The sequence below is a fragment of the Andrographis paniculata genome, unplaced genomic scaffold (assembly GCF_009805555.1).
Source record: "Andrographis paniculata isolate CXL003 unplaced genomic scaffold, ASM980555v1 Contig78END, whole genome shotgun sequence".
Taxonomy (NCBI): domain Eukaryota; kingdom Viridiplantae; phylum Streptophyta; class Magnoliopsida; order Lamiales; family Acanthaceae; genus Andrographis; species Andrographis paniculata.
In genome coordinates, this window is record NW_026137615.1 from 2289466 (window position 1) to 2314350 (window position 24885).

Sequence of the window (24885 nt, forward strand, 5' to 3'; positions counted from 1 at the left end):
TTACATAATAATAATAATAATAATAATAATAGTAGTAGTAGTAGTAGTAGTAGCTCAAAAGACAAAAGTAAATATAACTTCAGTATCTACAATTTTTCTTGATATATATATATATATATATATATATTCATCTCTTATCTCTAACCAAAATTGTTCTTAATTTACGATAAAAAAAAAAATAAAAAATAAAAAAAAATAAAAAAAAAAAGATCAGATAAAAAAAAAAAAGAAAATTATTCTTGATTTTCATGAAGTTTGGAACGAAATAAGATAAGGGTTTTTAATTATAAAAAACAAATATATATCAATTACGCAATTTACACTCAAGTCACATTAAAATATATATCCAAAGCATGGACATATATAATGTATGTGTTTATTTAGCCACCGAACTCGAGTTTTTACTATTTGAATTATGTATATTTTTAAAAAATATATTTTTTAATTTTATAAAATATCTCGTTATATATTATTTTAATACTAAAATCAAGCAAAAAAAATAAAATTCAAACCAAATCAAAAGAAACACGCCTTATATATTATACTCCCCCCGTCCACTTACAAAGTTTACATTTACTTTTAGCGCGGTGTTTAAGAAATAATAATATTTTAATTATAGTGAGTAGTTAAAAATAGTGTAATAACATTTTTGTCCTTACTTTTTTGTGTAAAAGTAATGATGTGATGTAAAGTTAGGGCATTTGTGAAAAAAAATAAGTTATTTAATAAAATATTAACTTTGTAATTAGACGTCCCAAAATAAAAATATGTAAACATTGTAAGTGGACGGAGGGATTATATAATAATGCAAAACATTATATGAGGAAAGATAAGCTTTAGGAAAGATAGCTGTAAAACTTTTTCGTCTTGTTAAATTTAATTTGCAGATTATTATGTTCAATTGAAAATTTATCCGCAAATTTTCACGTTATCAAAAATATATAAAAAATATGTACCTTTTGGATGAATCTTTTTTTCTCTAGTGCGTTCAGAGAAGAGAAAGAGACAAACTATGTTTTTGTTTTTTATACTGCATTTTTGTTTAGAAATAAATTTATATCATTAAAAAAGAAAATTTGAAATTTGAAATTGGTTGATTTTCAATATGTCGGGTGCGAGTGTTTATTTATAAAATAAAATTTTGATATATAATATTATTTTAATAAATTATATTCACTCCGTCCTACTGAAATTGAATCATTTGGTTAGGGACACGGTATTTGGTGGGAATGTTTAATTAGTTAATAATAATTAGTTATGATATTATTATATTATTTTTTGTATAATTAATAATATTTATAGTTTTAAAGTAAATTTAATATATAGATTTTAAAAATTAAAATATATATTTAAAAATTATATAGTAATTAAAAAAATATATTCAATGTGGGTATCATTTTGTAGAGAATAAAATCTTCTATAATACTAAGTAAATAAAAAAAAATATTTTTGTTTATTTATAATTAACATAAATCAATTTTATAAAAGATGTGTAGTTTTCAATATAAATAAAAATATTTATTTTTTTAAGAGATGTAGAAATAAAGGAGTTTTGAATGGGATTTTGTATGTTACGTAGTTAATTAAGTTGATTTATATTTGTTAAATATGTTTTAGTTTAATAATTATTTTCAAAAATAGAAAGATGTCAATTGTTATGTGAAGACAAAAATAGAAATAGTATTAATTATTGTGGAACGGAAGGAGTATAATCTTATGATAACATAATACAATATTTATTTTAATCAATTATTATATAAAATTATAGTTTCTTTCTCAAATAATATGATAAAACTAATACTATTATTAATTAGACAAAATATTTTTTTTTTAATATTAATATTAATATTATCTTATACTCCCCTTGTCCCGAAACCAAATATCTATTTGTTAACCAAATATCTATTTGTTTTTTACAAGTAAATATGACTAAAATAACCTTATTAGTATGTGTGATATAAAAGTAATGACATTTGTGTAATATATTGTAAGTTGTAAGGATATTTGTAATGTTAGGTAAATAGTACAGTTACTAAGAAAGAAAATGAATACTTTGTTATGGACTATGCTACTTTTACGTCATGTAAAATTATGCATAAGTTTGAATAACAATTTAAAAATAAAATATAAAATTTGAATAATAGTGGAGTATATTTTAATTATCTTACAAAAACTTAATATTTAAACACAATATTCTTATATTTCTATAATTTTTTTTATATATTTACCTTTTGCATCGTGTACTTAACATTAAAAATATTTTTATATTTATATAATTTTTTTATATATTTACATTTTAATGTAAATAATATTAAAAATATTCTTATATTTATATAACTTTTTTTATAAATATCTTTATTATAGATTAAAATTATTCACAATCTAAACAAATTTTTTATCCATAATTTTATTACTTTTATTTTAAGAAATTTGTCATAATTTTTCCTACTTTGATCTTTTACCAGTTTTTTATAAGTTTTTACATATCATATTAAAATATTACTCCATCCGTCCCATGTAATATGAGTGTATTACCGTAGACACCAGAATTTATGTAAAATATAATTAGTAAATAATTAAAAAATGTATTAATAAAAATAATTATTATTTAGTAAAAATAATTATAGATTAAAATTAAAATAAATAAATAATTTAATTAAAATTAAGAAAATAGAAAGGAAAAGTTGGACGGAACAAATTATGTCCCGGGAGAATAATTTATTATTTTCCATACAAGTAAAATGACATAATTAACCAAAATTAAATTAATATATTTATATATATTACCTCTGTAATTCGCTTGCCAAAATCAAGAGCATATTTTATATAATGAAAATTAAAATGAAAAGAACAGAAGAAAGAAAGAATAAATTAGTGCTAATGAATCTAATATTTTCTCATCCAACAATTTACAAGCAACAATCAATCAATCGACAGTAAAATCTGCCCCAAATCCAAATAATGATTCTCACCACAAAGAATAATTCACCCTAAAAATAATCGACAAACAAACATGGAGAGATGACCGACCGAACAGCACCACTGCACAAATCCAAATCCAACTCCGGAAAGAATAATTCAGCATCCGAAGTACCACAAAGTTAAATGTAATTTACCAAATTTCGACTCAATGAATCATGTACGTAATCGCCAGAGCAACCAGCATTAGCAAATACGCAATTCCTTGGTCAATCGCTACTCCTGCAATTCATCAAATCTACCGTTCAATCACCACTTCAATTTCACAAACAAACAGAAAAAATATATATATATATAAACAAACGTGTTTTCTTCAGATTCAAACTCAATTTCGAATCGAACAAAAATCAGTCACTAAATCTCATCCAATCCACGGATAAAATTACTTCAAAAACAAATCGAGTGCAGAAAACTAACTCACCGTCGCTCGTCGGAGCCGGCGCCGGCGCGGTGACTTGACCGCTGATCGAAGGAGCTATCAAGGCCAAAACGAGAGCGATCACCGCCATAACGAAGTACAATCTGATAATCTCCATAGATCTTCTCCGAATCTCGAATCGAACAGCCAAAAATATCTCGAAAACGCGAAGTAGACGCGGCTTGGAAAATCAACCCAAAATTCCTGAGAGAGAAACGCGAAGTGAAGCTCTATATATATATACAGATATATATATATACGCGGGGGGCGTAGAAAAGGGAATAAAACCTTACCTGTCAAAGATGATAGGCAGCCATGTTTGAGATCGTCGATGGAGGACACGTGTACGGCTGGGATGCAATGCACGTTACGCGTCCAGATATTATCGCGCTGGCATGGCAAAGGGGCAATTGTGGCACATGCAAAGAATGATTGGTGGGACCCAATTATTCTTTCTTTGAATTTAATTTTCAAAATTTTGAAATATATAATATTAATTAAAAAAAAAAAGTGGCATTTTCCCCAGCTGATGAGTTTTGACCAAAACGGTTAATAAAATTAAATCGATTTTTTTTTAATTGAATTTATTTAAATTCGTGTAATTATAATATATAAAGTAATTCATAGGGGGTGTTTGTTTCGGGGTTTGGATTTTGAATTGGAATTTGAATAGTAAAAATTCTGAATTGGAATATGATATAAATAGGTGTTGATGTGATATTTTGAATGTAAAATTATTTTTTATTATAATATAAAAAATAAAAAATAGGTGTTTGATTTGATATTTTTTGGAGAAAAAAAATGAGATGAATAGTGGAAATCTAATCCAATCCCCCGAACAAACACTCTCATCGAAATTGATTTTAAATTTTAAATCCAAGATTTATCTATTATATATTAACTATAGTTGAGATAAAAGAAATGGAGATATAACTTTATTTAATTTGATTTTTTTTAAAATTTTTATATTAAATCAACTATCTATTTTATATTCATTTTTTTAAAAATAAAAAACTAACTGACAATGTGTTTGGTTTTATTCATATTAAATTTGAAAGTTTGAAAGTTTTATTTAAATAATATATATATATTTTTTAATGAAGTGAAAAAATGTATATTTTTATGGATATGAAAATAAAAGAAAAACAAAATACATTATTCAATATATATATATTATCAAGTCAAATATAATTTAAAATAATTAGTTAGTGTTATTTAACACTAATTTTTAATTGCGATTCTGCAAAAATAATAATAATAATACAAATGGTAAATTATATAACACCTCATTGTTTTTAGTAAAAATGCACAAAATACCCTGTGTTTTATTTATTAGGTGAAATCCCCTTGTGTTAATGTAAAGTTTGCACGAAACATGTCCAAAACTGATATTTAGTTCTAAATAAATACCTAAATTACACAAGTTTTATCCAAATAAAAAGCACAAAATATTTTAAATAATTTTTTTTTTTTTGCATTAGATAAATAATTAAATAATTTATTAATTCTTTATTTTATAGTTTTTGAAGATAAATTATTGTTTGATTTTTATAAAAATTATAAAAATAAATGATTGATCAATTATTTATTTTATTCAAAAAAAAATTATTTAAGATATTTTACGTTTTTTATTTGTATAAAACTTACGTAATTTAGATCTTTATTTCGAACCAAACATCAGCTTTGGACAAAGAGGATGTGCAAATTTTCCATTAACACAAGGGAGTTTCACGTAATAAATAAAATACATGGTATTTTCTGCATTTTTAATAAAACACAAGGATGTGTTATACTCCCTCTGTCAAACTAACATCCTACTTTTTTATTTGGAATTTCCAACAATTATTATCCCCTTTCTATTTTTATACACAAATTTTACTCTTTTATCTCTACTTTATTTACCCTTTCATTTTATATACACAATATTAAGGGTAAATTTGTCATTTTATAATAAAAACTCTAATTATCTAAAAATGCGTGTATATATCAAATAGGACATTAGAAAATGAGCGGAGGAGTATAATTTACCCAAATACAAAAGGACACGGATGCCGTACATGGTACGGTTATGATTGAACAAAATATTACTTTGACAAGATTCTACGAAAGCAAATTCATTATTTCAAACATGGTAAGAGATAAAGACGGAACTATTTGACGGTTGCTTCAGTCTCCAATTTTATTTTTAATTTTTTTCTTAGCGTAAGAATATAATAAAATTTATTTAGTTTTATTGATTTATCCCTTCGACACTTAATTTTTTAAAATATTTTTTGTAGTGTGAAAAACACAATTTTATTAGATTTTTTATTTGGAAACCTTCAATTATTTTTTGAGTTAAAAACTGCAAAATGTTATACTCTCTCAGTCCGCCTGTAAGGATCGCATTTATCTTTTACGTCATTATATTTAACATTAAAATTATATTTATATTTGTATAATTTTTTGTACAAATATCCTTCTTTTAGTATTATAAGATATTGATTGAAGTACTTTTGCAATTTTTTTCTTAATTTTTACCATATTTTGATACTCCATCCGTCCCATAACTATATGTTCATTTGTTTTTTGCACGGAGTTTTAGAAATATTAGTATTATATTGGGATATAGTAGAAATAAAGTAAAAATGACTTTATTAGTATTGTGTGATATAAATGTAATGATATTTATGTAATATATTGGAAGTTGTAAGGGTATTTGTAATATTAGGTAGATAGTACGTTTACTAAAAAATGAAATAGATACTTTTTTATGGGACAAACCAAAATGGAAAAATAGATACTTTGTTATGGGACGGAGGGAGTATCATAATTAGGGGTGTCAAAAGTAAACCCGACCCGAAAAATCGAACCCGTTTGACCTGAAATTTTTCAGGTTCAGGTTTGGGTATTTCGGGTTTGAAAAAAATCGGGTCGACCCGAACTTGAAACGAAAAAATTCGTGTTGTGTTCGGGTCGTGTTTCGGGTTGACTTGATAAGCTGAAATATAAAAATCATTTAAGGTTTTGGGTTTCGTGTTTTGGGTTGACCTGAAATTTTTATTATTATTATTATTTTAATTTATAATGTTTATATTATTTTAAATATAAAATAATATAAAAATTTAAATAAAAATGATATCTCTTAGGCCAATTTAATTTTTTTTTTAAATTTTCGAGTCTGTTTCGTGTCAGGTTCGTATTGTGTTTGTTCGGGTTTCGGGTGACCTAAAACTAATTCAGGTCAACCTGAATCCGACCTGAAGGAATTCGTGTCGTGTTCGGGTCTAGGGTTTCAGGTCAGATTTCGGGTTCGGGTTGACAGTTTTTTTGTTATCCCCATGACTCAATCCGACACGAACACGACCCAAAAACACGAATTGACACTCCTAATCATACTTAATATTCAAAGATCAACACGAAAAAAATAAATTGACCCTTATAATCGGATGAAAATAGTATAATTTTATCGAATTTCCATAGCTCATCTCTTCCTCTTTTTTATTATTATTATTATTATTATTTTTTTTTATTTTTTTTTAAAATTATCTGTTGCACAAAGAAAAATTGAAAAGACATGACTGAAATAGTAGAAATGAACCGATGTTCTGTCCCTCAATTTTCGAAAGTTGATTAGGTTAAACATATATATAAAAAATAAAAAATATAATTACAAATTGAACGACTTAAAAAACTATTTTTAAATGAAAGAGAGTAGTACATATGAATGTTGAGATATGAAGCCGATTATATCCTAAAATTTAGATATGATTTAGATATTATATTCTAAATTTTAGAGATATAATTTGAATATTATTGGCATAGATTTAGCCTATAAATATCCATATATTCTCACTTTAACGTGAGTCTGCGTACTTTATAATAAAATTCCTGGCTTGACAACGTCCCAAATATAGATCATTGTGATCAAACTGAATTACCAAATTCTTGTGTTCTCGTGTCCTTTGTTTGCTTAATCTTGATTTCCTGAAATTTTAGTAACAATAAATTATGAGTAATTTTATTTAATTGTAATTTTATTTAATTGTTATAGAATTACGTCACGATAAAATTATTAATAAATTAAAATATTAAAATCAACATCTTAAAAAGAACAATTTGTATTAATGGTTTTTTTTTTAGGCAAAAATCAGTGAAGATGGGAGACAGGAAGGTTCTGAGGGTACATAGTTTGACTATATACCACTTTTGCAACGGTCTACTTTGACTAACCAAATTATGACCCGAAATCTATGAAATACTATTTTGTTTCTATTTTCTGGAAGACTTCAATATTTTAAATAAAATAAATAAATATATAATATACACTCACATATAATAAACACGTGTTGAATGTATTACTATTATTATTATTAGAGCAAAAATTCATTTTGGTTCCGATATAAAAAATTTATCAATTTTAGTTGTATTATAAACAATTTTAATCAATTTTGGTCTCGTTATAAACCATTTCAATCAATTTTGATCATACAGTTAAAATACTAACGGAAATTGCTGACGTGGATATAACGGAGGCGACATGGCAGCTGACTTGGAAACTATACGGCCATTTACAATTATACACGGTCATGTCGTCACACGGCTATTTATAGTTCAGTATATAATTATGTAAGGTCATATTGTGTAGATTGTGGGTAGGAGTGTTACATAGTTAAAAACCGGTCTAGATCATTTCAACCCGGCATTGGCCAATTTTTTATTTTATTTATTTATTAAAATTAACATGACTTGAGACTCATCAAGTACAATTCAATTGTGGTTAAATTGGGCCGGAACTTGACATGGGCCAATACGGTTTGAGCCAGCTTGTTTGGGCCTATCGAGTAGAACTTAAAAAAAAATAAGTATAATCCAAAAATTTGATTCGAACCTAATATAAAAAATAGTTTTGATACTAAAATATAAGTTTGAAAAATTCGGGCCAGCCTCGGGGGCCTGAGTCTATTCAAGTCGGGTTGCGCCCGATCCGACTTAAGAGATTAAATATTTTCAAATCTATGTTTGTCTTTTTTTATTTGATTTGAATTTTTTTTAATTTGAATTTAATATTAAAATATTTTTTTTATGATTTTTTCAAAAAGTCCAAATAGTATTTGAGAGTTTGATGAAAAAAGACGGTCAACAAAGCAATTTTTAGATATTTACATTCTACTTTTTATTCTTATTCAATTAAATATCTTTACTCGGCTAAAGATTTTATTTAACTTATGTGTCATTAAAAATATTTTTATATTTGTATAATTATTTGTACAAATGTCATTATAATAGTATTATAAGACAATAATATCATTTTCGTTTAATTTGTATTATATTTTAATATAATAATTAAATATTCAACTATAAAAAAAAAAAAATACTTAAAATTAGAGTCGGACAAAAATAATATATATATATATTTTGTACTTATCGTGCACACTCCCTACGCAACAATTCTTTCGGGACGGAAGTATAAAAGTCCAAAACAAGCACGCCCTTTGTATATCGAAATTTCAATAAACCACAAACAAAGCACGCCCGGCCTTCACCCGTCTGCCTTCGTCTTCGAATCTTCCGAAAAAAACAAAAGAAAAAAAAAGAAATCGAAAAATCCGTACCTCCCCCGGTTGCAGAAATCTCTGGAAACTGAAGAACAAATTAACGTACAGTAGGTAATGATGAGCTCCTTCTTTCCGCGGATTCCTCTGTTTCTCACTTTCTTGCTTCTGTTATCATCACACCATGCTGTACGTGCTGAATTTCCATCCAAGTTTCTGAATATGGCCAAAAGTCCCGAGCAATTCGAGTATATGGTGAGAATCCGGAGGACTTTGCACGAGAATCCGGAGCTCGGGTATGAGGAATTCGAGACGAGCAAACTCATCAGAAATGAGCTCGATAGAATGGGGATACCGTACAAATCCCCAATTGCTATCACCGGGGTCGTTGGATATGTCGGCACGGGACATCCGCCATTCGTCGCTATTAGAGCCGATATGGACGCCCTAGCTATGCAGGTTTTGTGATACGCTGTAGATTGTTCGATAATTGTTCTGGATTTTTGGGGAATTGAAGATGTTGGAGTAGAGGTAATTGATTTTGGGGGGTTAATTAGGGTTTGGGATTTGGTACCAGGAAGCTGTGGAATGGGAGCATAAGAGTAAAGTTCCTGGGAGGATGCACGCTTGCGGGCATGATGCACACGTTGCAATGCTGCTCGGTGCTGCAAAAATGCTCCAGGAGAATCGCATGGATTTGGAGGTTCGTTTCTTTCCTTCGTCTTGATTGATTTTGTGTTCTCTGTTCTTTTTTATTCGATAAATTTGGTTTTGGAACTGCAACGCTAATGAATCCATTTGGATTTGTATTTAATGATGAGAGAATTAAATAAGTAGGAAGAGGAGAATGTTCAACTGATCAATTTTGCTTCCTATGTGGAATTGAAGATAATTTGATTTAGGTTGGATTTGAGTAAAGTGATTGATATATCAATCAATTTCGATTCCTATGTGAAGATGATTGTAAGTTAGTGTCGGCTGGATTCGAGTAAAGTGATAGTTAATTTGATCGAATTTTGACTCCTATGTGAAGATGATGATCAGTTATTGTGGGTAGGAATTGAGTAAAGTTATTGCTACTTTGATCGACTTTGAGTCATAGGTGAAGATGATGATAAGTTATTGTAGGTTGGAGTTGAGTAAAGTGATTGCTAATTTGATCAATTTTGAGTCATAGGTGAAGATGACGATAAGTTAATGTAGGTTGGATTTGAGTAAAGTGATTGCTAAAATGATCGATTTTTAATTCCTATGTGAAGACGATGATAATTTAATGGGTTGGATTTGAGTAAAGTGATTGCTAATTCGATCAATTTTGATTTTTGATTCCTATTCAAAGAAGATTAATAGTTAATGTAGGTTGGATTTGAGTGAAATGATTGCTAATTTGTTCGATTTTGATTCCTATGCTAAGATGATGATAAATTATTGTGGGCTGGATTTGAGTTAAGTGATTGCTAAAACAATCTATTTTGATTCCTATGTGAAGATGATGATAAGCTAATGTAGGTTGGATTTGAGTAACGGCATTGATAAACCGATCAATTTTGATTCTTATGTGAAGATGATGATGAGTTAATGTAGGTTGGATTTGATTTTGACTAAGGCTGAATTGATAGCTATTTTTTCGTATTTGGGATAGTTTCTTGTTTCTTTTGAAGTGTTGTTTGAGCTCCGTTCGATAATTAGGTTTTTAAGTCCAATTCGAGCTTAGTGTTGCTTGGTTTGGTTTGTTGAGCAGTTTCTAAACTTCGATTTTCTACTTATGTTAAAATTCAAATTCAGCTTATTATATTAAGTATTACGAGTTGAGAGAGCTCAAGCTCGTTCTTGAAAATAGCAAGTTAAGTTCGTGTACGAATTCAGCCTTTTCATTTTATCAAATTACTCCCTCCGTCCGCTTCTAAGGGTTACATTTATCTTTTGTGTCATTGTACTTTAATGTTAAAAATACATTTATATTTGTATTCTTTTTCGTATAAATATCTTTCTATTAGTATTATAAGACACTAATAATTTGTAGTACGTTTTGATATAATAATTAATATTAAAATATCAACATGTAAAAAGTAAATGTGATTCTTAGAGGCAGACGAAGTTAATAGTACATTTTATCAAAATTAAATGAGCCGAGCTCGCGAACAACTTGTCTGATCAACAACTATAAGATGGACGGTAAGCATGAATCGTGATAAACACGACGTTAAATTTTATTTGTGTAATCAACAAACATGAAATCGTAAGGTTTAGACAGTGAAAATTTTTTGGTATGATTTGGCAATTTGTGAGTTAAGTTGTGCGATTTTTCATAATCAGCTGAAGAACTACAGAGGAATTTTCATGTTACGATTAGTCTTGCTGTACGAATGATCGGATAACTTCATGCTTTTTCATTTTTAGGGTACTGTCCTACTGGTTTTCCAACCGGCGGAGGAGGGTGGTGGCGGAGCAAAGAAAATGGTGGAGGCCGGGATATTGGAGAACGTCGATGCAATTTTTGGTTTACATGTTTCGACCCGCCACCCATTAGGCGCAGTTGCTGCAAACTCAGGTCCTATTTTAGCCGGAAATGGATTTTTCGAGGCGAAGATTACAGGGAAAGGCGGCCATGCTGCGATTCCACAGCAGATTATCGATCCTGTTGTGGCGAGTTCGAGCATTATAGTTAGCTTACAGCATCTGGTGTCGCGCGAAACTGATCCACTCGACTCTCAGGTTATTTGGCTGTTTGCCATTCTTGCGACACGACAGCTTATGTGCTAACAGATTTGTAATTTTTTCCGGCAGGTAGTGACAGTCGGAAAGTTCCAGGGTGGCCGGACGTTCAATGTCATCCCGGATACTGTCACTTTAGGCGGCACCTTTCGAGCTTTTTCCAAAGAGAATTTTATGCAGCTCAAACACCGTATTGAAGAGGTATGGATTTGTTAGAATTTTTGGTTATGTTCTTTTCGCATTTTTTTCTTTTTACGGTTACATTCAACAACTGTTTTACGTAAAAGATGACAAAAAATAAAACTTGCAAAACATAAGCCAATACAATGTGAAACTATCAAATTTTACAAATATAAACTTCCTCTGTTGTTCAAATTGGATTGTCATCAGAAAATATTTTATTTTTATTATATTATTTTTTTATATATATTTTTACTATGAAAAAGACAAAAAGTTCCACTTTTATTAAAATTTGTGTGCAAATTACATAATTAGATGACGGTGGAGTATAAGTTATTGATAACAAACACGAGATGATTTATATGTTCGATTTATTAGTTTATTGATCCAAATCTGGTGCTAAAGCATATTTTGTATGTCGTTCAATAGATTTTTTTCACTATATAAACATTCGAAAAATTGTATATCAAGGGTTTGTTTACTTGATTTTTTTTGGATAATATATTTTTAGTTTCGTATGTGATATTTATTATTATTTTGATAAATAGTCTTATATATCTGACCCTTAATTGTTGAGAAGATCATCTTGTATTATAGTGTGTGATGGTATATGAAAATTTTATATTGACATAAATTTACTTTTATATATTTTATTAAAAGATATATTTTATATTTATTTATAATTAAATTCAAGTCAAATTTTGATGTTAGAAAAATGTTATGTTGCTAGTTCATATTAACTCAAGAGGTACTGTGTCAGCGCACATGACAATTTTTTGGTATCAAATTATATATTCAACGACTACGAATTAGATATAATATTATTTTTACAAAAATTTTACTTAAAAACCAATATGATAATGTATACCATATTATATATGAGACTGAAAATATTCTTTTATCTCTTTTTTTTTTTTTGTACCTTCGTAACTTCTTATTTTAATATTTTTAAAATAGAATGGTTGTAGATATAATATGTTGTATCGAAATAGAAATAATAATAAATATGTGAAAAAATAAAATAAATAAAATAAACCTCAGTATATGTCTTTAGTTCAATAAATCTTTTATACGAGATTTAAGTTCCATTTTAACATGTTTTTTTATATCGTTTAACAACTTAATTTATCCGATACTTTGCTAGAACAAAGCTAAGTACAACCTAATGTATCCCGGAAAAATCAACTTCAGGTTATCATCCGGCAAGCCGGCGTGCAAAGGTGCAACGCAAGTGTAAACTTCTTGTCGCCTTTCTACCCGGCGACAATCAACGACGCCCATTTGGACAAACATTTCCGGGCAGTGGCTGAGACCATGTTGGGTGACGGCAACATCAAAGATCTCCAGGCGTCTATGGGAGCTGAAGACTTTGCATTTTTTGCCGAGGCAATACCGGGATACTTCTACTTTGTGGGGATGGCGAACGAGACGGAGGGCCTTCTAGAATCCGGACATTCCCCGTACTTCAGGGTGAATGAGGCTGCGCTGCCTTATGGTGCTGCTCTGCAGGCGTCATTGGCAGCAACATACCTCCGGGAGCACCGCCAGGGACCGGTCCCGAGCTCGCATGATGAACTGTAAGTGAGGTGAATGTTTTGTTTTTGGTCTATTTGATGATGGATTAGTGTTTCTATAATTGCTAAATTATAACTCATTTAACTTTTGCATGTGAATATGGATATAATGGTATTTATAGATGTGTAATACTCCATCCGTTCCAATATAATAGTCTTGTTTACCATTTTTGTCCGTTCCAAAACAATAGTCTTTCTTTTTATAAATAACCATATCACTATAAACCTACCCTTACTTTTTCATTATTATTACACAATTCTACTACTTTTTAAACTAATATACTCACAAGAGCAAAAAAGTCGTACTTTTTATCCACTACCGGAGGGAGTATAATAATAAGTCTTTTGGCATTAGTTATATCATAAAAAATGTATGGATATTTTGATATTTAATACTCCCTTCGTCCCAATAGAGTTGTCCGTTCCAAAACAATTGTTTTGTTTTCGTATTTAGTAATCGTGGTCCCCATTTTATAACAAAATTATTCCTACTTTTCCAAAATTCCTATAATTATTACTCTAACTTACTTTTTAAAATCATTCACAAAATAAGAGTATTTTAGTCTTTTTATCTTCTATTTTATACATATTTTTAATTAAATATTATTATTCCTTAATTCCTGTGCGCACTTTTTTTGAAACGGAAAGAGTATAAGAATTACTTTTACTTAAAAAAACAAAAATCTTTTAACTTTAGACAAATAAAAATAACAAAGTGAATATATTTTACTAAAGAAGCATCACACATCGTTGTGTTACTTTATCTTTTATTTATTTTAAGATAAATTATATTACACAATGTTTAATGCATTTTTATTAAAACACAACAAATATTATATAATTTATCTTTTATTTTATTAAAATTTGTATATAGAATATTAGTTTCACCCAAAAGTAATGGTTACTGTAGGTTTGTTATTTTGTTATTTCAAATTACTGATGAAATCAACGTTGTTCACTCTATATGTTTTCTATGAAAATATATATATATTTTTTATAAAACATCGTACCAATATTATTTAAATAAAAATTCAAATATAACACTACCAAGTTAAAAAAATATATATATATATATCTCGCCAAAATGTATTCTCTATTCAAAACATCACGCCATAAACCTACTTATATCACATAAAAACACTTATTTATATTCAATCTTTTAATATTCCAAAACCAATCAAAAAATTCCAAAACACTTATTTAACATTCGACTTTGTAACATTCCGAAACCAACCAAAAACTCCAAAACACATCTAAGTGCAGCCCCACAATTCAATGAAATTGATGAAGATAACATTCAGCATTTTTAATATTCTAGAAGGTCCTTGACAATTCGTTCAGATTCAGCAAAACAAATATTCAGAGTCGGGCGTACCATCAAGAAAGAAAGCACCATTCATCGGGACCAACTTAAACCAAGATTTGAGTGACCAATAACGGCAGCTCTTCAAAATTATAAATAGAAAACAAGCAACAGAAACTTATGAAATATAAATAAAACCATGCTCCGAGAACACCCACAAACCCTACTGAAAATTTGACCAATAGTCATCAGATCTTTGAACATACGGCCATAAATATATTTCGAACTTGCGACACATCCCAAGAAGCAAAGAGCCAAATTTTGCACAAAAGCAAAAATTACTAACTGATCATTAAGCAGCAATAATGTTCAATAACAAAAAAAAAAAAACAAGCACAAATTTAATCCAGTATGTATGGAATAATAAACATACGCTGATCGATCTTTTAGCTCTACTTCACTTCTCGGATGAGTTTGGTCCTCTCTTCTTCCCAAAGCCAACAACTGCACACAATACACAAAATCCAACAAAGAAACCATTTTGTATGTTAGAAGTGTGTTTCTTTTGCCAAATTTCCTCAAACTTAACTATTTGTATTATGCATTTCCGAAAAAAATTACACTTTTTCCTATCACACTTTAACAACAGATTAATCAAATCTTAATATCTTCACAAAATTGATAAACATTGAAGTTTGGAAGCAGAAATTTCGCAGAAATAAATCAAACGCTCTTAACAATGAGAGGAGCTATGCATAGACGAGTTCTCAATAGTTTCCATATCCGAAATGAGTAGATTCCAATGAGAGAGGGTTAAGTTACTATAGATATGTAGAAAACCGACAAAACTTGCTTTCGAATAGGTACACAAACGGTAATTATTTGCTCATGTAAAACCACAACCCTAATTTCTTGCTCCGCCACTGCTCGTAATCAAAATTATATATTTTCGTTAGATCATAATCGAAATTACTAATTTACTATTGCGAGTCGTCCAAAAATGTACAGAAACGTCACTATATCCAACAGAATTACAGCAGAGTCGGGAAATTAGGGTTACCAGCAGTGACGAAACGGCGATTGTATTGCATCCGCTTGTGGGCACGCCCTCGGGGCTTCTTCTTCTTGTCCTGTTTCGCAACCTTCGGCGTTTGCCCTCTCACCTTTCCGGCACGCGCCAATGAACCGTGCACCTTACCTGCAATATTCCATTCGCCAAATCAAACCACCACTAAATCGAATCTTCATTACTGTTTAACGAACACCAAATCTTTCTCACCCATGATTGATTGATCTAATTCTTCGCAAAACTCCGAGAAATCTTCGGTGCACCTTCCTCGCGTTCTCTTGCGGGAACCTGAATTGAAAAATGGCAGAATTCTGCAATTAGGGTTTCCCGAGGATTTTATAGGTCTGGGCTTATAATTGGGATGGGCCTTTAAGTTTAATTTGGGCCTTAAATATAATTCATATTGGGTTTATATTTTAATCAAAGCCCATTTATCCAGAAAATGAAACGACGCCGTTTGCGTTTATACTACGTCGTTTCGAACAGACCCGTTGATTTAAGGATTTCTCGTAGAATTGGGTCGATTCGTGTCAATTTGAATATTTTAAACGGGCTAAAGTACTCTACCGTAATTTGAAAATTGAAAATGAGTCGATTCGGGTTAAATACTTTAAACGGATTAAATTATTCAACCGTAATCCGAGAACTGTAAATGAATCGATTCGTATTGGGTTGAATACTTTAAATTGGTTAAATTACTTAACTGTAATCCGATCCGTTTATAATCGTGTCAGGTTCGTGTTAACCCGTTTATTATCGTGTGTGTCAGGTTTGTGTTAATCCATTTGTTATCGTGTCAGGTTCGTGTTGACCTGTTGTTATCGTGTCGAATTCGTGTTGACCCCTCTACGTAATTAAGTCGAAATTCTTGATTCAAATTAAAAAAACATTGTCATGTTATGTTAGTTTTTATTAGTTTTAATTTAAATTAATATATGAGTAAATTATTAAATTATAATTGTTTCATATATATAATAAATAAATTAATTAATATTAATATATTATAATCGGGTTATTCTGTCGAGTTTGAGTTAAAAGTCTCAACCCTAATCCGACTTATTTATTGTCGTGTCGTGTTCATGTCAACCCATATATAATCGGGTTAAAATACTTGGCCCAAATTCAATTATTTTGTGTCATGTTCGTATTAGGTGGTTGTATCGGGTCAGTTTTTGTATGCTCTAGTTTCTTGAGGGCTTTATAGAGCTTAATAGGCCTAATAATTCGAATGGGCCTTTGGCTTTAATTTGGGCTTTAAGTATAATTCATATTGGGTTTATGATTTTTAATAAAAGCCCATTAGGTCAGAAAATGAAACGATGACGTTTTTATTAAAACGTCGCCGTTCGAACAGACTCTGATTTTTATATCTTCTTTGTATTTTCAAAAAACGAAATTCTTAGTGGAAAGGAACGATGCAGAAACTGACGACGAAATGGAGAAGAAAATTGCGCGACAGTGTGGATGGCGAAGGCAGCGATCTACCAACTCGTGATGATTCCCGTCCGATTGATTCTCGAGGTTCATCATCTTGGTGAATTTTTGTTTGTTCGTCGATCAGTTCATTGTTGTTGAGTGTTGAGCGGAGGAGCTGGATGTATGTTTAATTGCTCGTGTAAATTTTGTTTGTGTGCAGAGCAAGAGGAATTAGTTCGATCGTTGGAGAAGAGTCAAGCTCAGCAGTCTCTTCTGTGGAGGGTAATTTACCATTTTCAATTGCAGCTTCGATCTGCTGGGGGTGTGATTGGATTTATATTTCAATTTTGGTAAATTATTTTGGTTTTGGTTTGAGTGCAGAGTGTGTTCGCGGGACTGGTTTTTTGCTACGCGATTTTCCTCATTTATACAATCCATCAGCAGGCTTATTCTCCCTGGGATTTGGTATGCATTCTATTAACCATCTGGTGTTTATTTTTGCCTGTGTGTCGATCATTTGCTATTTGTGTATGCTTATTTGGAGCGGCCTTAAGCATTTTTTAGTTCTTCATGTTTTTATCTACGGCTACATATGTGAGTTGCAAGTTGGATTATGCTACGTTCCTGCTTTATTCACACCGCAGTGTTAACTTCTGGAGTATAAATATAAATATATATACACTGCCTCATTTATGGGAACTATTCACATTAATACACAGAGACTCATATATATATATATCCTAAGTTTATGAGTATTGTTTTTGGGTTTTGAGCTGTTAAAAAGCTTGATTCAAACTAGTATTCAGGAATATATATATATATATGTACAGACAGCTATATAGAGAGGGAGAGAAAGATTATTATTTTCTAACTCTGAGTAACCATGTTTTAAGGATCGAATGCGTATGGTATTGAACAGTGATACTTGTCAATTTTATCTTTTTATGGTTATTACCACTATGGATATTTTTATCACAGTTTCCTTTATGATATTTAATCCATGTATGGTTATTAGTGTTAGACTTGCTAACATTGATAAATAATTGACTCATCTTTATTAGTACTCTCATTGAAAATAGAGCTCAACCCACAATTGAGAAATCAAGTTCTCCTAGTTATTAATGGAACAACTGTTACAAGGATCAGTGGTGGGATAACTCAAAATCTAGAGAGATTTGGCTAAAGTGATGATAGATTACCATGTTTTTTCTTCCATATTGCTGATTATATGTTCATATTTGTCATTTTCATCTCTCGCGCAGCGCTATCATGCTTACTTCATGTACGAGGTTGATTCAGGGAGCATTATAGCTGCAGGTTAGCTTCTTCATCTGCTCTACTTGTTTAACATTGACAGATTTTTCAATCCGCATCAGTGATAATAATGTTGTGTTCTTTTGCTTACTTATGATATGTTGTATTCATGATGCTGGCACAACAAAATTAAATGTTTGCCTCGTCTATGCTTTTGAATAAAATGATTATTCAACTAGTTCATCCGTATATGTGCATTTGTGCCAAACCACATCAATTCGGCAGTGAATTATCCTAGAGATTGATGCAACTAATGATCAATTGTTGCAATAAGGTGGCTACATGTAAAACCTAGCGAATTTTCATTTTATTTTGTGTTTCTTTTAACTTGCAACTAATGAAATATTCTGTTATTCTCATTAATATCCAGTGATTTATCACATACATTCAAATGTTCTTTCTGGTTCAAACTGTCAAACAAAATTGTTATTGGTTTATTTTACAACTGTTCCTTATATATTTTTATCAGTATTAAGATTTTTAAGATATTGCAGATGGGGCAGCTGTTTTGGTATGCTTAATGCTGATCACCGGCTTGATGCACAACACAAGACGCCATCGCCTTTGGCTTCTATCCTCATTTTTCCCGAGTGCATTATTAACAGTCTTTTGGTTGCACCATATGCTGAGGTAAGCTGTTCACTAGAATACTATTGAATAAGAATTTCAAAATATCCTCGACTGTTCATCTTCACTCGTTGATTCTAGTCTCTTTCACCAAGTTAGCATGGAACCAATGTGTATACTTTCTATCCTATTGACAATTCCAAGTTCTCTTATCTATCTATTATATCTGCTGCAGATTGGCGAAGTTTAGATGGGATGTGATTTGGCTTCCTCTAGCACCGCTTGGGTACGCCATTGTATACTTTCTGTTACTTTTTATCTTCTACAGTAAAAGATACAAAAAGTAGTACTCACTCCCTCTTGGAATGTTTATGCCACTTCCATTGATTACGGAGGTTAAGAAATAAAAGTATAAAAGTAGAGTTAGTAGAAAATAAAATTGAGGTATTATAGGATATTTATCAAAATGTTAATAAAAAAATAGCAGAATAAGTAGAAGAAATAGTCATATTTAAGTTATTACTTCCTTCGTCTGCCAAATTTACTTTTATTTTTCTTTTGAGTCTGTATGCTAAATTTACCAAATTACTAAATTTGTCAAAATCAACTAATCAACATTTATCTATTATCTTTCATTCAACAAATATTTACAAGTTATAACAAAAGTCACTACTTTTATTACATTCTCTCGCATCATTTTCTTTAATTTTAACTAAATTTATAAAAATACTTCCAATTACCTTTTTATTTTTATCACTTTTTCAATAAAATATTCATTTTTTATTAATCTCCGTACCGGATACAAATGCTCTAATTTTATCGGACGAATGGAGTATTTGTTAAGACAGGGTGAGTAGATAAAGTTTTTTACTATAAAAATAGAGTATGCCTAACCTTAGCTGGACAGTCAAACAAGGAAAACTCACATAATTATCTTGGACGTAGGAGTATGATTTTTATTTTTTACGACAGTTCAAAAAGGAAAGTACACATAAATTTAGATGACAAATGAAAGATCTTTTTATCTTGCATGTTCAGATTTTGCATGACAATTACTCAATTAGAGCGCGCTCGTTTTTAAAATTTGCAGCGGAGCTGGAATTTGCTTTTATGTGGACCATTTACTTGAAGAATCTTCGGAAGAAGTAAGGAAGCTTCGAAGTTACATGTACTCTTACAAGGCTTATTGAGGATTCGGGCTTCTACCGACATTTGGCTACACCTAAATTCTGGTATGAAATTTACGGACGCTGCAGTTTTCTTTGTTTTGCGCATTGCAAGTATGGGTAGGATGGATATATGTGTCGATAAGCTAATTTTATGTTCATGTTCGGGTATGTTCTTTAGGTTCGATAGATGCTCTCTCGTAGCAAATAGCAATAGCATGTGATAGAGAAGTTTCAATATATGAGATGATGTTAGCTTAGATTGGTGAAAAGAAGAGGATCCTATGCTGAATTTGTTTCAAATTTTGTTCACAAGAAAATTGATTATTTGCTCTCCTGAATTTGTAATTTCATTAATTGATACTTCTTTCGGTCTAATACAATAATCTTGTTTACCATTTTTGTCCGTTTCAAAACAATAGTCTCATTTCCATAAATAATCATATCACAGTAAAACTATCCCTACTTTTTCATTATTATTACACTGATTGTCACTACTCTTTACCAAGAGCAAAAAAGTCATTTATCTTTACTTTTTATCCGCTACCAATACACTGTACTTTTGGGACGGAGGGAGTATATGATTTGAAAGTAGGAACATAGTATTAACAATGCTAAATTGGCCTATTTATTTCATTGTGGGTTGAAAAGTGTATTTAAAACTTTGATACTTCAATTATTTAATTATAAATTAAAATTTTGTCTATAAATTATTTTGTAAATTATAAAAACACTTTAAAATATATCAATATGTATATATTTATTTATTTAGAAAAAAAATAAAAATAGAATACACGTTTATTTGTTTAGTATTTTGGTTTAAAAACTATGTTTATTATAAAAAATTGTATCTTGATTTTTATTTTTACTTTTACAAACCAACCATGAAAAATAATCAAAGAAATAAAGACTGAATATATAAAATTTGTTCGGTATGATTTCAAGGTTTTATTCTTTTTACCTTTTCAAATTTAAATTAACACTATTTCATAAAATTTTAAGGAATACTATTTAAATAAAATTTTATTTTACATCAATTTTAAACTACAACCAAATAAACTCCAATCTTATTTCAACATTATTAGTTCTCATAGCTCCAATTTTAACCTCAAAAGCATAATGTCAAATTTAAGATCAGCTAAGAGTATCTTCAACCCCAATCTTATTTCAACATTATTAGTTCTCATAGCTCCAATTTTAACCTCAAAAGCATAATGTCAAATTTAAGATCAGCTAAGAGTATCTTCAACCAGGGTCATTGGCGTCGGTTGGAGGCCAAATTTTGTGCCATTTTTTGGGGTGGTGTTGCACTGTAGTAACACCAAAAAATAGCGTTGCTATTATTTTTATTTTATTTTTTTAAATTTTAAATTTTATTTTTTTAAAATTAAAAAAAAAATTATTTTAAATTATAAAAATAAAAAATTGTTTAAAATAATAATAAAAAAAAATATTCGAAGAATAATAGTAAAAAATAGAATTATAGTTAGAGTAAAATTACCGTAGCACCTGCATATTTAGAGTTAATTCCTAATACCATCAAATTTGCGGTAGATGTGTTTCCTTGTTTAGGTGTGGGCAAAGTTTCCTTGTTTAGGTGTGGGCAAATAAACAGAACAATCGAAAGATTAGTTCGGTTAATCGAACAAAATATATTTATATTTGCAATTATTTTGATTTAATTAGAATTTATATTATTTTTTAATTTTTATTCAGTTCAAATCATTTACAAATATTACAAAAAATTTTGGTTCAAATACTGTTCACAAATTCAGAAATTGAGGTATTTGTTTAGTTCGGATATCATATGTCTGAACCGTGCCCACCGCTATCCTCGTGTTTTCAAAAGGAACCCTTAGTATTTCTTTACAGTAATTAATTTTCCACCACCCTAAAAAATAAATTATATCCAATAATGCTTAATTCATCAAGAGAACATTAAATCCAGAACCATATTTCAACTCAAAAACTAACTATCCAAGAACATTAAGAAAGAAAAAAGCACTCTGTCACAGACAAACAAAACTAAAAATAAACCAAAAATGCATAATAATATAACATGTCAAGAAACAATGTAAAAGACAAAAAGAAGAATACATTTTTATTCCTCCTCCTCATCAACTACCTGAGTTCCGAGCCCCTTAAGGCCTTCGGGGGGAATTTCGGCGACAGTAACCAGAGAATAGAGCTCTTCTTTTGCATCTTCATCTTCGTTCCTCTTGCGAGCAATCCTAACTCGAATCCTCCTCGGTACACTCCGGATGCCCCGACTCCAAATATGCTTGTTCAGCTTCACATCAACCCGCACGTCACTTGTGCCCATCGCTTTCTTTGCAAAATTTCTTATTTCTTTGATGGCTTTAGGAGCCTTCTTCTTGAATGTGCTGTTGTTAACCACAATAATCAAACAAAATCGGATAATAAGATCGGAGTCGAAGAATAGGAAATAATCTGTCGGTGATATATGAAATTTGATAGGCTATGTACTAACTCTGTCCCTTAACTATCTATCCATTGATCTATTTTAGTCTATCTCGTAACAAGTATCCATTTTTTTTCTTTAGTAAAAGTACTCTCTATTAACATTAAAAATACCCTTACAACTAACAATGTACTAATAAGATTATTTTAGTCTTTTCTACTTTATTCATACCACACTCCAATATAATATTAATATTTTAAAATTCCGTGCAAAAAACAAACGAATAGATAGATAAGGGACGGAGGGAGTATTTTTTCAGAAATTTTGGCACTATTTTATCATTACTACTCCCTCCGTCCACCAAACTTATGTAAGTATTCATTTTTTGGATGTCCACTAAACTTGCACTTTCATTTTTGATTTATAGCAAAGAACTTTATCTACTCAAAATATTCTTTACCCTAACTTTAACATAAAAATAACAATTTTGCCACTACAATACCCTCACTTACTTTTACCTTCCCCACTTTTCTTAATTTATGTGGCCACGCATATCTACATAATTTTCGGAGGGAGTATTTTTTCGAAAGAAAAAAACATCATACTCAAAGTTTGTTTCCTAAAGTGTTTTCAAACATAATTTGCCAAAAATATTACCCAAAACGTACAATATCTACACAAAAAAATAAAAGTCAACAAAAACACATAAAACAATATTCTCTATAATTCATTCACAATTCTTGATACCTCGCAAACGAAAATAAATAAAACCACTAAACTAACACACAGGTACTTTGCTATTCCTACAATTTTACAGAGCTCTAAAAACTTCTATCTAGACGGAGTTTTAATTTCCATATACAATCCTATCATAAGAGTATGAATTTACATTTTTTCCGCATGTGTTCTAAAGACCAGAAAAGACACATTAGAACACAACTTCTAGAGATGTTATTTGAGCCCATTCAAGCACTATATTTTTTATAATAATTTGAAATTTTTTAGGTTGCTTTGAGAGCTCAAATTCAAAATTGATATTAAAAATATGATTAAAAACATACAGATTATCAACTGTTCAAACCTAAACCCAACTCCTTGTTATGATCAACAAGATCGAGCATAAAAAGATTAAAAAAATTACACTTGTATATGAATTCAATACATATAAAGCCAAGCCAAGCCAATGCAATCAGCACAAATTCAATGGAAGGAATAGTCAAACCAAAAATAATAATAATAACAAAAATCATTAAACCTATTCGCCAGATAACACCGAAATCATCGAACACATTCCCAACGAAACGAAGCACCAAAAGAAAAATTCAAAAAAAAATAAAAAATGAATGCATAAGAAATACCAGCCATGGAGCCGCTTGTGGAGGTTGATGGTGTACTCTCTCGTCACGACCTCTTCTTTCCTTCCCTGTGTTCTCTCCACCATTTTTACCTACTCTCAATCGAATCACCACCACCTGCATCCATCAACGATTGAAAAGAAACAAAAAGCCAATATCAAAATCAAACTCAAAACCGTCGACAGATTTTCCAATCTCATAAGAAAAAAAAGAAAAAGAGAGTATAGAATGCAGTACCTGGAAGCGAAACGATCTCAAAAGGCAGGCAGAATGAGCCATGGCTGCTGAAGAGAGGGTAAATATAGTTCCCAATCAAAACCCTAGTGGGCCTAAAGCCCATAATACAAAGTAATTATCAAACTATTGTTATTGGGCTAATGATTGGTTTTGAGGAAAATATTTATTATTGTTATATTTGTACTCCCTCCACATAAATGACGTTTCTTTTGTTACTTTATTATTTTTTATATAAATAGTATCGTTAGTTTTATATTTCAATAAAATATACTTTATTTGTCTTAATACAATAATTTTGTTTGTTATTTTTGTCCGTCTCAAAATAGTAGTCTTATTTCCATAAATAATCGTATCACCATAAAAATACTCATACTTTTTCATTTTTATTACACAATTGTCACTATTTTTTTATTTTTATTATACAATTGCCACTACTTTTTACACTAATACACTAAGGACAAAAAAGTTTTTTATCTATATTTTTTACCAACTATCAATATAATATCAATATTGCAGTGCCAACCCAATTAAGATTATATTTATGGACGAATGAAGTATATAATATAAATAATAAAATTTTATATAATATAAATAAATAAAAAATATATTTATTTTATTTATAAATAATTTAAAACT

General features: G+C 29.8%; 5 protein-coding genes across 6 annotated transcripts; 2 read left to right on the forward strand and 3 right to left on the reverse strand.

The window, feature by feature from the left end:
* Nucleotides 1-2860: 2860 nt before the first annotated feature.
* Nucleotides 2861-3631, reverse strand: LOC127239830 (arabinogalactan protein 41-like). The gene is made up of 2 exons (XM_051258172.1): nucleotides 3401-3631; nucleotides 2861-3201 (listed from the first exon to the last, which is right to left on the reverse strand). Exons 1-2 carry the CDS (start codon nucleotides 3513-3515, stop codon nucleotides 3128-3130), a joined length of 189 nt encoding a protein of 62 aa, XP_051114129.1. The 5' UTR covers nucleotides 3516-3631; the 3' UTR covers nucleotides 2861-3127.
* A 5239-nt stretch (nucleotides 3632-8870) lies between these two features.
* On the forward strand, nucleotides 8871-13567 carry LOC127239972 (IAA-amino acid hydrolase ILR1-like 4). Its single transcript, XM_051258375.1, has 5 exons — nucleotides 8871-9390; nucleotides 9509-9634; nucleotides 11332-11646; nucleotides 11719-11847; nucleotides 13018-13567. The coding sequence occupies exons 1-5, from the start codon at nucleotides 9049-9051 to the stop codon at nucleotides 13405-13407; spliced, it is 1302 nt and encodes a 433-aa protein (XP_051114332.1). The 5' UTR covers nucleotides 8871-9048; the 3' UTR covers nucleotides 13408-13567.
* Nucleotides 13568-14821: 1254 nt separating this feature from the next.
* Nucleotides 14822-16079, reverse strand: LOC127239586 (40S ribosomal protein S30). Its single transcript, XM_051257799.1, has 3 exons — nucleotides 15983-16079; nucleotides 15764-15901; nucleotides 14822-15207 (listed from the first exon to the last, which is right to left on the reverse strand). Exons 1-3 carry the CDS (start codon nucleotides 15984-15986, stop codon nucleotides 15161-15163), a joined length of 189 nt encoding a protein of 62 aa, XP_051113756.1. The 5' UTR covers nucleotides 15987-16079; the 3' UTR covers nucleotides 14822-15160.
* Nucleotides 16080-17156: 1077 nt separating this feature from the next.
* On the forward strand, nucleotides 17157-20576 carry LOC127239590 (uncharacterized). 2 transcript variants are annotated; one of them, XM_051257804.1, is made up of 7 exons: nucleotides 17157-17293; nucleotides 17409-17470; nucleotides 17570-17653; nucleotides 18451-18505; nucleotides 18997-19132; nucleotides 19305-19355; nucleotides 20160-20576. In XM_051257804.1, exons 1-7 carry the CDS (start codon nucleotides 17188-17190, stop codon nucleotides 20257-20259), a joined length of 594 nt encoding a protein of 197 aa, XP_051113761.1. In that variant the 5' UTR covers nucleotides 17157-17187; the 3' UTR covers nucleotides 20260-20576. The 2 variants fall into 2 exon arrangements, with proteins under 2 accessions (XP_051113761.1, XP_051113762.1); XM_051257805.1 differs by having other exon boundaries at nucleotides 17163-17306.
* A 1534-nt stretch (nucleotides 20577-22110) lies between these two features.
* On the reverse strand, nucleotides 22111-24308 carry LOC127240006 (60S ribosomal protein L31-like). The gene is made up of 3 exons (XM_051258427.1): nucleotides 24250-24308; nucleotides 24016-24129; nucleotides 22111-22619 (listed from the first exon to the last, which is right to left on the reverse strand). Exons 2-3 carry the CDS (start codon nucleotides 24096-24098, stop codon nucleotides 22337-22339), a joined length of 366 nt encoding a protein of 121 aa, XP_051114384.1. The 5' UTR covers nucleotides 24099-24129; nucleotides 24250-24308; the 3' UTR covers nucleotides 22111-22336.
* Nucleotides 24309-24885: the final 577 nt, after the last annotated feature.